The sequence below is a fragment of the Brienomyrus brachyistius genome, chromosome 5, assembly GCF_023856365.1.
Source record: "Brienomyrus brachyistius isolate T26 chromosome 5, BBRACH_0.4, whole genome shotgun sequence".
Classification (NCBI taxonomy): Eukaryota; Metazoa; Chordata; class Actinopteri; order Osteoglossiformes; family Mormyridae; genus Brienomyrus; species Brienomyrus brachyistius.
The window spans coordinates 31,018,973-31,031,595 of record NC_064537.1 but is presented as its reverse complement, the minus strand read 5'-3'; the positions used below and the strand labels follow the sequence as shown (position 1 = coordinate 31,031,595).

At 46.8% G+C, this 12,623-nt stretch overlaps 1 protein-coding gene across 4 annotated transcripts in view; it reads left to right on the top strand.

The window, feature by feature from the left end:
• Nucleotides 1–12,623, top strand: part of LOC125742831 (thyroid hormone receptor alpha) — a 92,504-nt gene that overhangs the window by 67,132 nt on the left and 12,749 nt on the right. For all 4 annotated transcript variants that reach the window (XM_049015219.1, XM_049015220.1, XM_049015221.1 and 1 more), the window contains one exon: nt 3,269–3,531. In XM_049015219.1, coding sequence (XP_048871176.1) covers nt 3,476–3,531 — 56 coding nt within the window. In that variant the 5' untranslated portion in view covers nt 3,269–3,475. The remainder of the gene's footprint in view (nt 1–3,268; nt 3,532–12,623) is intronic.

The following is a 12,623-nucleotide window of genomic DNA, read 5'->3' as shown; positions in this document are numbered from 1 at the left end:
GAAATTAAGCTAATTGCTTCACTAATTAATGAAGTGAATGTGAGCTCCAGTAGGTCTGGATGTAGGCTGCCTTTTCCTGAGCGCACATGCCATTTCTTTTGGTGCCATTACATACAGGAGTGTAGTTTGATGGCGGAGTAATCAATTATCGTTTTGAAGCAAGAAAGGGGTAAATATTGCCGTGTTATCCTGGAATCGACTGAGCCCGGTGGGGGGGGGGGGGGGGGTCCATACCACGTGCAATTACGACCTGCCAGATCACAGGAATACAGCAGAGGAAGTTTCTTCACAGCTGCAGTGATTGGGCGCCATTTTGCCGTATTCTTTGTTGGTCTCTACAGTTTTTCACTCATTAGCAATATGAAAGTGTCGAAAACCCAGAGCTAGACGTCTCAATAAAAACTTGTGTGGTGGCTGGATCATGTGGGTCTGCGTTCTCCAAGACACTCCTACCTCTATGCTTTACTGCCATGTGCCAAGACATAGCGCTGATGACATAATCGCCTCCATTGTTTCTGGAAAGATCCACAGTGAACTGCACGGTGCAATGGATGTAGACTTAAGAACTTAAGAGGCATTGAGAAATGATGACTGGATTTATCATGAGTAAATAAAGGTAACATCTGTAGATCAGCAGGACTGTAAACAGCGCGGGTAACTGTACAGGCGTCGTAAAACTCGCACCAGTGCATCAGTCTGCCAAGTCGTAGAAAAGTTCTGGTGCTGGGACTGTGTAGCTGAATTCCTTCTTTGATGACCTCGGGAAGGTCAGCGAGGTTGTTACCCATGGAGGCATAAAAGCCTTATTTTTAGCAAGTCACTGACAAATTTCTCCACTTTAGTATTTGTGCAGCACCGCAGGGAATCCAAAACATCACCACCACCCCCCCCCCCCCCCTCACTCGTCTTGACTTTTAAGACAGACGGTGCCCTTGTAAACCTCACACAAAAAAAAAGAGCGTCTGGCAGACTTCGCCGCTGCTATCCAAGTGTGATTCCTCCCTCAAAGTCAGGGAATCAGCCAGCTCTCATCTGCATTTCGTCCTCGAAATGCAGGTTGTGTTCAGGTTTACCCCCCCCTGCAGGATGGGAGCGATGCAGTCTAAGCACTCTTATCACCTGCACGTGCTCCGGGCACATGACGCAGCCTGCCGGAGTCGCCCCCCCTTGACGGGAGCCGCAAATGTGTTGATGCGAAGGATCGCAGGGCTGACACTCTTGGCGGTATCGCGTTTCCTTTTGCGTGGCTGCTGAGGTGGGTCTGTGAGCAGCGCCTTGGCTTCACACCTCTGGGGCTCAGCCTTTGATTCCCACCTCTGGCTCTGCGTGTGTGAAGTCTGCATGTAGCTGGAACTCATGTCTTCTCATGGTCACAGAAAATTTTAGCCAGGTGAACCGGTGTCTCTGAACTGATATCTTTTGTGTGTGAGTGTGTGCCCTGTGACAGACTGCCATGCTGTCCAGGGTGTCCCCTTCCCAACGCCTGTCCTGGGACAGCCTCCTGGCTGGGGATGTCGTGACACCAGACGTTTAGTAGTTGGTATCAATACCACGGAAATCTTCCAGTTCTTGATACCTAATTCTATGCCATAACGAAAACAAAATTTCTATTCAACGCACATTTCACTTTATTAAAACTAAGAGAATCGACAGAAGAATATAAATAACAAATTAACAATAAAAGAATTAAAACTATTTACATGGATGGATGGATGGTCTGTCTTTCATATGCTTAGTGAGGTTTGACGTATTGTTTGCTTTAGTTTGAAAAGAATACTGACATCAAATAGGATTTTAGTGACTATGATACGTCCCTGAAGTATTTCCAAATGTAACTTTTGCTGTGTTTTTTATCAACAAATGTTTGTTGTGGTGCAGCTGCTGAATCACAGCTCTCTGCCATTTTGAAAGTTTGTTTATCGTCTGGTGTTGGTGGACAACGACAAATTTGTCAGACTCAGTGCGTTTGCAATATGCAGTGGCTGCTCAGTCTAAAATCACAAACTAGATATAGTTTTCTGCTAAAGATTATTATTTTAAAATCTTATTATTTTTTTAAATATTATTTTAAAAGTGTGATCTAGTACGGGGGCGGCATGGTGGTGCAGTGGTTAGCACTGTTGCCTCACACCTCTGGGACCCGGGTTCGAGTCTCCGCCTGGGTCACATGTGTGTGGAGTTTGCATGTTCTCCCCATGTCGTCGTGGGGTTTCCTCCGGGTACTCCGGTTTCCCCCCACAGTCCAAAAACATGCTGAGGCTAATTGGAGTCGCTGAATTGCCCATAGGTGTGCATGTGTGAGTGCATGGTGTGTGAGTGTGCCCTGCGATGGGCTGGCCCCCCATCCTGGGTTGTTCCCTGCCTCGTGCCCATTGCTTCCGGGATGGGCTCCGGACCCCCCGCGACCCAATAGGATAAGCGGTTTGGAAAATGGATGGATGGATGGATCTAGTACGGTAACAGGTACCGACTTTTGATTGGATACTACCGACACTGCAGAAAAAATTGGTACGTTGTGTGTTTTTTGTTTCTGATTTGGTACCGGATTTTGTGACGACATGATTCCAGGCTCACCGCAAAGCTGTGCTGCATAATAGCTGTCTGAGAAATTTTTAAACCTGTTACGAAAAGCACCTCGGCGTCATCTAGCCATCCAGAGTTTTCAAAGCTACCCTCAGTTACTCAGTTTTTTTTCCAGTACACTACAATACGATATTCAGCCATTCATATAAAGCATAAAATAAAGAAAACTAATTTAAAAACAGTCATGGCCATCTACAGTACCAGTCAAAAGTTTGGACACAAATATCCTATAAAGGTATATTTGCACTATACTCTAGATTTTAGAATAATTATAAAGACATCACAACTGTAAAATAACTTATATGAGATTAAGTTTTGACCAAAAACAGTATTAAAGAATATATATTTGTTTGGGTGGCAACATGGTGGTGCAGTGGTTAGCACTGTTGCCTCACACCTCTGGGACCCGGGTTTGAGTCTCCGCCTGGGTCACATGTGTGTGGAGTTTGCATGTTCTCCCCATGTCGTCGTGGGGTTTCCTCCGGGTACTCCGGTTTTCCCCCACAGTCCAAAGACATACTGAGGCAAATTGGACTTGCTAAATTGCCAGTAGTTATACGCATGTGTGAGTGAATGGTGTGTGAGTGTCTTGACGTATCCAGACTTTTGGCTGCTACTATATGTTCACCTACAGAAGTCTTGCCTTAACATTTCAGTACACTAACATCAGTTACTCCTTTTTCAGGCGCCTCTCCATTCTCTCTGAACCCCTGAGCACTAGAAGTCAGAGTCAAAGCATCCGTCTGATGTCACCGGGAAGGGTTGCCGCGGAGACCTTGGCCGCTGCATGATGGCCGACTGACTCGGCGCGACCTGCGAATGCCAAGTACGCATCCGAGGGTGGGGCCTGCCTCAGTCTCGAACGATTGCCTGCTGGATGGAATTGAGGTGAATGGAACACATGCCCAAGGAGCAGGACCCTAACTTATCAGAGGGGGAAGAAAAACGGTATGTCCTGCCTATTGCCTGTCCAAAAAACAAAAAGAATCAGCTGGCTTGCAGATATGATTAGTTAAGCCTGTCCATCATTAGTCTGACTTGTCTGTCGTCTTCATTTGATCAGCCTCAGTGCTCACCTTCACCCCGCTCGCTTTTAGCTAATGACTGCATTAACCGCTACTGCATAATTCATTTGCTTTTTCAGCATTACCAGGCACATATTTCATTTAGATGGTAGCCGCTTTCCGTTTTTTGCATGGCTTGGCCTAATTGAGGAACATGACAACAGCGGCTCCTATTCAGGACGCGATCAAGATCACGTGGGATCAGCCTCTTTCCCACTGGCCAGTCATAATTCCTGACGCAGACATGATAAGCCTCACTGCAGTGAGAACAGTGATATGGGAGATTTTAAAAACCTGCACAGTGAGGTGGGAACCCATCAAAGAAAAATGGGGGGGGGTCCTTAACCTTGTCACCTGGGGGTCAGATTGTGGTAAAAGTCGTTGACCGGAGAGAGGGGAGGTTGCGACAGTGAAACTTGCCGACCTGATTGATTCTCCTTTCATGTCCACTCAACAGCATGTCGTCATTTTGTCTTTGTATGGTTTGGGCTCCTGGCAACCCATGATATTTACCTCACAGAGCTACGAGCGTTGAAAGACGTGAACCTCAGGGGTAAATCATGAGACTTGACACCTATGCCGACAAGTAACCAATGACGACGTCCAAGCACCCGCTACCGCTGGCCTGATGTACTGGCTATCCATCCAAGCAGTTACTGAACCATACCCTAGTCAGCACATTCACAATGACAGTCAGTCTGTTCAGCAACAAGTAGACTCCATTTGATTTTCCCCGGTACAGTCATTTGTATGCCAGACAGTGTTCTCCTTTATGTTTGTTGCTGCATAGAGTCAACGATGACACTGATGAGGTGTTTCAGTCAGCAGGGCCGACACACACATGCAGACTTAAGCCAACTTGAGCCACTATACTGCCTTGGTCCTATCGTACTTGTCAAAATCCTGAACATATATTGTTCATGGGTAGCTGCTTCATTAAGGAGTGTGAGCACTCTTTGTGTAGACTGTCAACCCCCCTCCCCCAACTTAATTTCCTCTCTCCTTTCTTCTTCTTGCATATTCTTTCTTATCTCCTTCTTTCATCTCCCTCCCATTCCCTTTTCTTACCGCTCCACTGCCAGGTCTCTCAGGCTGTCCTACCCTCCTTGTCACATCAGCATAGCATCTCCATTTCTCCCTTATCTCTGTTTTCTACTGGCCCCATTTATGCACTTCAGGAGATGTTTGGATGCTCCCAATTTGTCCCAGCATTGTGTGGTACCTGTTCCCCCCCCCCCCCCCCCGCCCCCAATATTTGGCCGATGAGTCTTTCTCTTCTAAAATTCTTCAACTTAGCCCTTGCTAGGTTCTCCACACAGGAGATAAGCCCTACCTTATAATTCATGTTGCACGTCAGCTTCTTCTGAATAGCCTATAGTTTTCTTGATAGCTGATGTTAAAACCCATTTTCTTGGAACATTCTTTGATCACAAAGCTGGAGATGGGGTCGCCTGATTGAACGGGTGAAAATGCTTGTTGCATAATAATTTTCGGACTCTTCCTGCAGAACAGCTCTTCACTGCCTAATGCTAATGCAAACAGCGTCTGGCAAAGTGGAGTCTTAGGAGAGCTTATCGGTCTTGGTAAGCAGCATGGGGTCAGTCACCTCTTCAAGTCTGGAGCAAGACGCATGCAGGCCACCTGCTCCACAGTGGCTTCATTAGCGTAGTATTTGTTGGCAGCGCCTCCTTCAGGCTGGAGGACTACTAGTGGTGATATGGAAGGTGTGGTTCATCCTGTAGAAATGGGGAGTCCCATATTTTGCTGTATGAGCTGGTCCTCTGCCAAGGCATTGACAAGTCAAACTCTGTTAGCACTGACCAACCAACCAGGGTGAAAGCAGATCCGGTGAGGCTTACTTTGATTACGCTGCAGCAACGGACACCTGCCACCAGATCAGTGGTGCCCCCGTGGGATCGGTGACTGGAACGAGTCTCCTAAATCAAGACCGCTGTCGTCCGGTGGCACCACGCACAGTAACATCTTCCTGCTGATCATTCAGGGGTTACCAAGCAGTAATTAATCCGTGCTGTCTGCACTCAGCTAGACTCAGGAACCCCATTTTTTTTTTTGTTGCCAAGACGGCAATCAAAATGACATAAAAGATAAATGAGTTTTAAAAATTATTCAGAATTCATATACATATTTTGCAACACTGTGCAAAATTCTGATGCAGTTAAAGAAAATATTTAAATGATCTTCATGTTGGTGGAAAACTACATTACATCTGTCAAAAACGTGAGTCTGATTAGTCAGTTCAACACTCCTGAAATCGCACAAGGACGTGCAGACACCGTCCGATATTTAAACCCATGTATTTGTTGACTCGACTGCTAGCACACTGTGTTTGGCTAATCAGTACTTCATCAAATAATTTAACCGATTGATTTAATTAATCCAGAGAGCTGGGTTAGGTGGTAGCTGAAGTGGTTACTGCGGTCGTCCGACAAAGTATCGGTAACTTGTGGGGAACAATAAATTAATATTTTTTGTTACATTCAGAATATATACTCTGTTTATGAGTAAATATACCCGTAATTATCCATGCTGATAAATGGCTTCCAGCATTTAATTTGACTGTCTAAGACTTTTACACAGCATTGTTTATATAGGTTAGTTGATCACTGAAGGGCTTCTGTCCTCTGCAGTGATGCTGATCCTCCGCAGCGTGATGGTCGGACCAAATGGACAGAGAGGTTAGGGATGGAGGGAGGATCACAGGCGACTGTGATCAGTGCAGCTTGGGCCCCCTCCCTGCCATGAGGCACGTGTTCCCGCCGGGCGCCTGAGACCAGTGCGTATGGCAGCTGACAGAGGCTCCAGTCTGAATCTGCCACTTTGTCCCAAACAGATTTCCCAGTTCACAAGGCAACAGCGGACAGGGAGGGGGGCTTGGAGAAAGTCTGGCTGTTCAGCGCAAGCAAGTGGCTCTTTTGAACACCACCATCCCCCATTTAGCTTTGCAAGCTGAAAACAGCAATAAATGTCAGATGAAGCAGCTTGTGAAAACAACATATTTGTTTAGCTTTTTCTTGAAATTAAAAGCCCCATCCATCCATCCATCCATTTTCCAAACTGCTTATCCTTCTGGGTCACGGGGGGGGTCCGGAGCCTATCCTGGAAGCAATGGGCACGAGGCAGGGAACAACCCAGGATGGGGGGCAGCCCATCGCAGGGCACACTCACACACCATTCACAAACACATGCACACCTACGGGCAATTTAGCAAGTCCAATTAGCCTCAGCATGTTTTTTGGACCCGTCGACGACATGGGGAGAACATGCAAACTCCACACACATGCAACCCTGGTCCCAGAGGTGCGAGGCAGCAGTGCTAACCACCATAGCACCACGCCGCCCCTAAAAGCAGCCCCCTCAGCACATAAACACAGTGGGCATGTCGAATATTGAAGTTCAGGTGTTTTCATCCTGAGCATCAGGTCAGTGTTCCTGAGAGATCAACACCCGTAGTCATTTGAGCATTTGTTGTGGACACTGAGAGCGCAGCGAGGGGATCTCTTCTGTCCGACGGATCCTCCGTGACACTCTATCTATATCCAGGCGGCCTCGTCTTATCGGCGGAAAGCAGGTGTAAAAGCGGCACAGCTGCCATCCGGGGGGCAGCTCTGTTTCTTATCCGGCGAATCCATCTCTGGGAATGACGTCTGCTAATTATATGTCAGGGAGCAGGGAGACGGCTTAGCCTTGGCGACCGGGCCTTTGTGTGCAGCCCTGTGCTTCCAGGCCTATAAAGATATATTGTTGCCTCATGGAGTTATATAATAATATCATAAATAAATAAAAATGGTTAAAATATTTTGACTCTTTGCAACAAACATAATGTTAAAAATCCATCCATCCATCCACTCACTCAGCCAGCTATCCATCCATCCATCCATCCCAACATTTTCTATATCAGATTGTCCTATGCAGGGTCACAGGGGTCTGGAAACTATATTAAAAAGTCATGTTTTATATTGCATATTATAGAAATGTAATATAAAAATGTATATTGTATATTTTAAGCTCTGAACCCCCCGTGACCCTGAATAAGACAAGTGGTTTTATAAAATGGATGGATGGATGTTTTATATTTTAAAAAGTTTAACGTATTTAAATAATACGGTCTCTGCAACGTCATACGGATATGGTTGTTGTTGGTGTCATTGGTGGTGCTGCCGCTGCTATTGCTGCTTCTGCGTGCTGACAGTGAAAGCAGGCCTGCCCAGTGAAAGCAGGCCTGCCCAGTGAAAGCAGGCCTGCCTGCTTCCGGTCTTGGCCAGCCCAGGCAGCACACGGTCCATGATGTCATGGCAGCTGTGTGGAGGATTTAGCCCAAGCCTGAAGTGGGACATTTAGAGCAGGGAAAAAGAAACTCCAGCGGGCAACTCTCTGGTGAAATTAATTCATTGCAGGCTGATCTGTTTATTCAATTCATCAAATTTAATTAATAGATCCGAGCTCTAATAATCAGGATGTTGTTATGCAAGACCTTCCAGCAACGTAGATGCAGTGAAATACTTTAAAGCATTCTTAGATTTACTTAGCAATTCCTAGGGTCACCTGGGGATAAGGCTGTCATTGCTGTGATTAGGGCTTTTCCCATATAAATGAATGGACAGTCCCCACAAGGATATGATTACAGATGTGTGTGTGGGGGGGCGGGGGGGGGGGGGATGGGCAAATTATGTTTATATTACATTCTGGGGACTAAATGTAATAAAAACCTGTTATTATTTTGATGGGATGGGGGCCATTTTTCAGGTCCCCACAAAGATATGTGACTGCAATCAAAAAACTAAAAATGCAAAAGTGTCGTATTTAGTTTGGTTACTTGTGTTAGGGCTGGGTGGGGATTAAGGTCGCCATGTTGGGATTAGAATTTTCCCCACAAAATGATTGGAGAGTCCCCACAAAGATATAATTACAAACCTGTGTGTGTGTGTGTGTATGTATAGGTGTATATATATATATATACACACACAGACATATTTGTGGGTGGGGACAGACGGTCATCGTGAGAGTTAGCTGGTGATTTTAAAACGGCGCAGGGTCACTCGTGAGAGCCGGCATTCCGGCTGGCGTGGCGTTCGAATGCTGGTGGGGTGAGAGGAGGTGGAGGAGCAGACAGAGGAGGAATCGGGGGGCAAAGATGAGAGCGAGAGAGAGAGAGGTGGTGAGAGATGCGGGGACAGTTTTTATGGACAAGGGGGGCGATTGGAGGAGGGACCAGAGCGGGATAGAGAGATCGGTGATGAGGGAGGGAGAGAGAGAGTGAGAGGCTCAGAACAAAAGCAGCCCGACTCTGGTGGAGCTGTCAGAGAACTCGGCGGGCGCAAGAGCTCAGGGCGAGTGGAGAGGTGTGGGCGACTCACCTCAGCATGCACATCCTCCAGTCCCACTGCGTCATCAGGTCAGCTTCCCTGCACCTTCCAGAGCGTCTTCCAGTCTCGTCCCGTCCTGTGCCGTCCTGCACACGTGTTTGTCTGTGCTTCTGTGCGTCTGTCTGTGCATGTTTTGTCATGAGGACGAACCTCGCGATGCTTTGCTGTGCCATGTGTGTTTCTCGTGTGCCACTGGGAAGTCAGGTGACCTCACTCTTCCTGCTGACCCTGTGGAATTGCATGCTAACCAAAGCCAGAATGAGTAACAAAATGTTATGACTTTTTTCTAGAAATTCTGGCATTCAAGCTGGCAATTAAACGAATGTGAATGAAGCATCTTTTCTTATTATATATTGAACACAGTTTTTAGACAAAAAATACTGTTTTGTCCTCTGTCAATAATAATGCTATTATTGCTACATTTCAAGCATTATTTTGATTCGTGAAATAAAATCCTCAAGTAAAAACAAAAAGTGTTTATTCCTGCCAGAAATACTCTTTGGATCACTTGATCTTAATGAGCAGGAGAGAATGTCTGTTTTGTTCGCCATTTAGAATCACCAACCTGTAAAGAATTATATAGTTTCCTAAAGTGAACCATAAATAGCATCCACGGATAGCTGCTTGCTGATAAAAAAAAAAAGACTGTATAATTTATACCTCTACACCTTGTGGGAGTCTGATATAACGCTGCCCTAACCTTAAACGCTGTGCTCCTCCACTTTTCAATTACACTGTAATCCAGGGCAAGCAGCCACACAGGGCATGAGCACAAAACAGCCGGCTTGGCCAATTTTAAAATGACTGTCTTAGAAAAGACGGTGCAGACGCCGGCTGAATCCTCGCACCCGAGGTGGCGGGGTGAGACCCGCCCCCCGCTCTCGCCTACCCCTACACGTAGATTTGCTCACACTCTAATTTTCACGAGCCTGATGCCGCTGCACTCATCACAGTTCATTTTAATATTGTTAATTAAAATTAAATTAAATTAAAAATTTGTTGTGTCTGTCGCGACAGTGCTGATGTAGACCTGCACGTATAATGAAGCACATCAGTGGCACATGAAGCCGGTCCGCACGCCTCCCTCAAACCCGACCTCCCACCGCGGCGCAGAAGTGAGGCGCTACCGCCTCCTAATGTCGGTCCTCTGTAGCTGGTCCGTCCCTGTGAGGAATAATCGACGCTTCGGAGCGCAGGGATCTGCTGCTGTGCCCTGCTGGCTCTTCAGCGGCCGTCTCCCATGGCGGGAGTGGGGGTCATCATTTAGATCGGCCCCTTATTTCCTCATTTCTTCGTTAATTACCTGGACGCGCTGTAGTTTAACGCACTGTGGCTCCGCTGGGAGCCCCAGCTGGAACTGGTGTGAGTTTGACACTCATTTAATACGCCTGTGTTACATAAGGGGCTGGTCGGGGTCGCATCCCCGTCACGCAGCCGCTGTGTTTGCGATTAAGCCATGCCCCGCTAACTCAATTAGGGGGTGGTGTGGCTCGTGTCCTGAGATTAAAGTGTGACAGATAGAACAGCTGATAACTGACCCAGTGAGCCCCCTACCCCATGGATAGGTCTATGTCCCCCTCTATTCTGGTCTAGGTAGCAGAACACACAGTGATGCTTATAAGTACCTAGGAGCTTCAAACACGTTGCAGAGATTCATAGGGAGGTTGATCGAAATGTGTTTGATGTGACACCAGTTCACCATGGGGGGGGGGGGTGGGGGGTGGCTGGCTTCTCCTGTGTCCCCTGAATGGTGGACAGCTGCCATACAGCTCCGATGGCCAGGAGGCGAGATCCCGGGCGCTGATCCGGTCTGAGCCTCCTTCTGAGAGCTGTCTGAGGTGCTGAAGCAGACGCGTGGGAGCCGGGCTGAGCTGGGCTCTCGCAGAGCTGGGCTCTCGCAGAGCTGCAGCGCTGACCTGGCACTCCCCAGCCATCCCCCCGGCGCCCGGCGTCAGGCCTCTCACGGGAAATCCTGCTTCTGCCACTTTCTGAGGTCGGGATTATGAATGACATAGGAGCGACATAGACGTCCTGTTATTACTGCAGTAGCTGTAACTGCAGCACTGTCAACTGACATGTGGCCTTGGGTTGGTTCAGTCGTCTGCTCGACTTGATTGTGATTCAATGTGCCGTTTATGAGACTGCAGTGCAGCGCAATCAGTCTGGCTAATCTAGGATGCTACATCTGTATTTAGTTGCAATTTGTTTTGACAGTAAGCCTCAAAATTCTTATCAAGCTTGGCCCACGTGAGCTGTTTGTGCACTTAAACCCTTAAGTCAGGGTTGTCAAACTCCCGTCCTGGGGGGGCGGAGCCCTGTGTAGCTTAGTTCTTTCCCTGTTCCACCAATTATTCAGCTCAAGAGCTGTGTGGTAATTAACTAGCACAAGGAGTTGAATCAGGTGTGTTAAATGAGAGGAAACCAAAAATGTGCAATGGACTGTAATTGATATAATCTTATTGCATAAAAGGGCATGAAAACAAAGGTTGCTGTCATAAAGAGATGCACTGCATCCAAAAACGAGTAGTGTGTCGGCTAAGTGGGTAGCACTGTTGCTTCAGATTTGTGAGTACAATTCCCTCCCCATTCTGTGTGTCTGCATGGTCAGTCTATGTCAATGTAGGTCTCTCTTGGGCATTCCTGTTGTACCTATAGTAAAAAAAAATGCAGGTAGGTGAATTGTTGTCTTGTGTGCCCTGCGATAGACTGCCGGCCTCCTGCTCTGTGCATCCTGGGAGAAGCTGCAGGCTCACCAGGGTCCTGTATTAGGCAGGCGCTGATGGAAAATGAAAGTCCACTGTTATGGAAGAACGTCCAAGCACTCAGGAGATTTACTGCTTTTGTCTGAATCTGATGGAAAATGGATGGCTGATTGTATCTGTCTAACTGCCCGTGACGTCACACTCTTTTGTTTTTCAATTCATTGTGCCACTGGCTGTGTTCAAAATAATTTATTTTTTATTTTAAAAATGTGCTTACATTTTTGCCATCTATTTTATGAACAGTGACTTGTTAACAGACATCACCTTCTCACTAAAGTATGGTATACATCTGTACCCTACGATTTGCACTGCATTGTGGGTATTTCGTAATGCACTTAGATCGGCTCTTGAGATTCTGAACAACACAACAAAACGACTGATGCTTCTTATAGTGCCCTATTTTTGTTATAGGGTGCAATCTCAAAAACAGTCGTAATAAACATTCATTAATCAGTATTTATTTTGAGCTTTGTGTCAATTCGCGATGAGAAACCAGTGAACAAGGGCGATTCTCTCGAGGAATTATATTTAGTGCGTGGTGAATTTTTAGGACGCTTTCTGTTACGTAAAGGTTGCTTGCAGCCATCCCCAAGGACTACAGGGCTAGCAAACTACTTTTAGCAGCACGTTAGCTAAAGGCTTATCACTCTCACAGAACCAGTGTCCCCATTTGCCTTTTGTCCCCCCCCCCATTCTGAGACCCCCATTGAGTGACACAATACTTGTGGAGCACTTAGCTAGACTCCTGCTTTTCAAAATCACAGTTAAAGGCTGTATATCACTGCATCACATACTTACAGTGGGATACAGTGTCTGGTAGTGATGGGGAC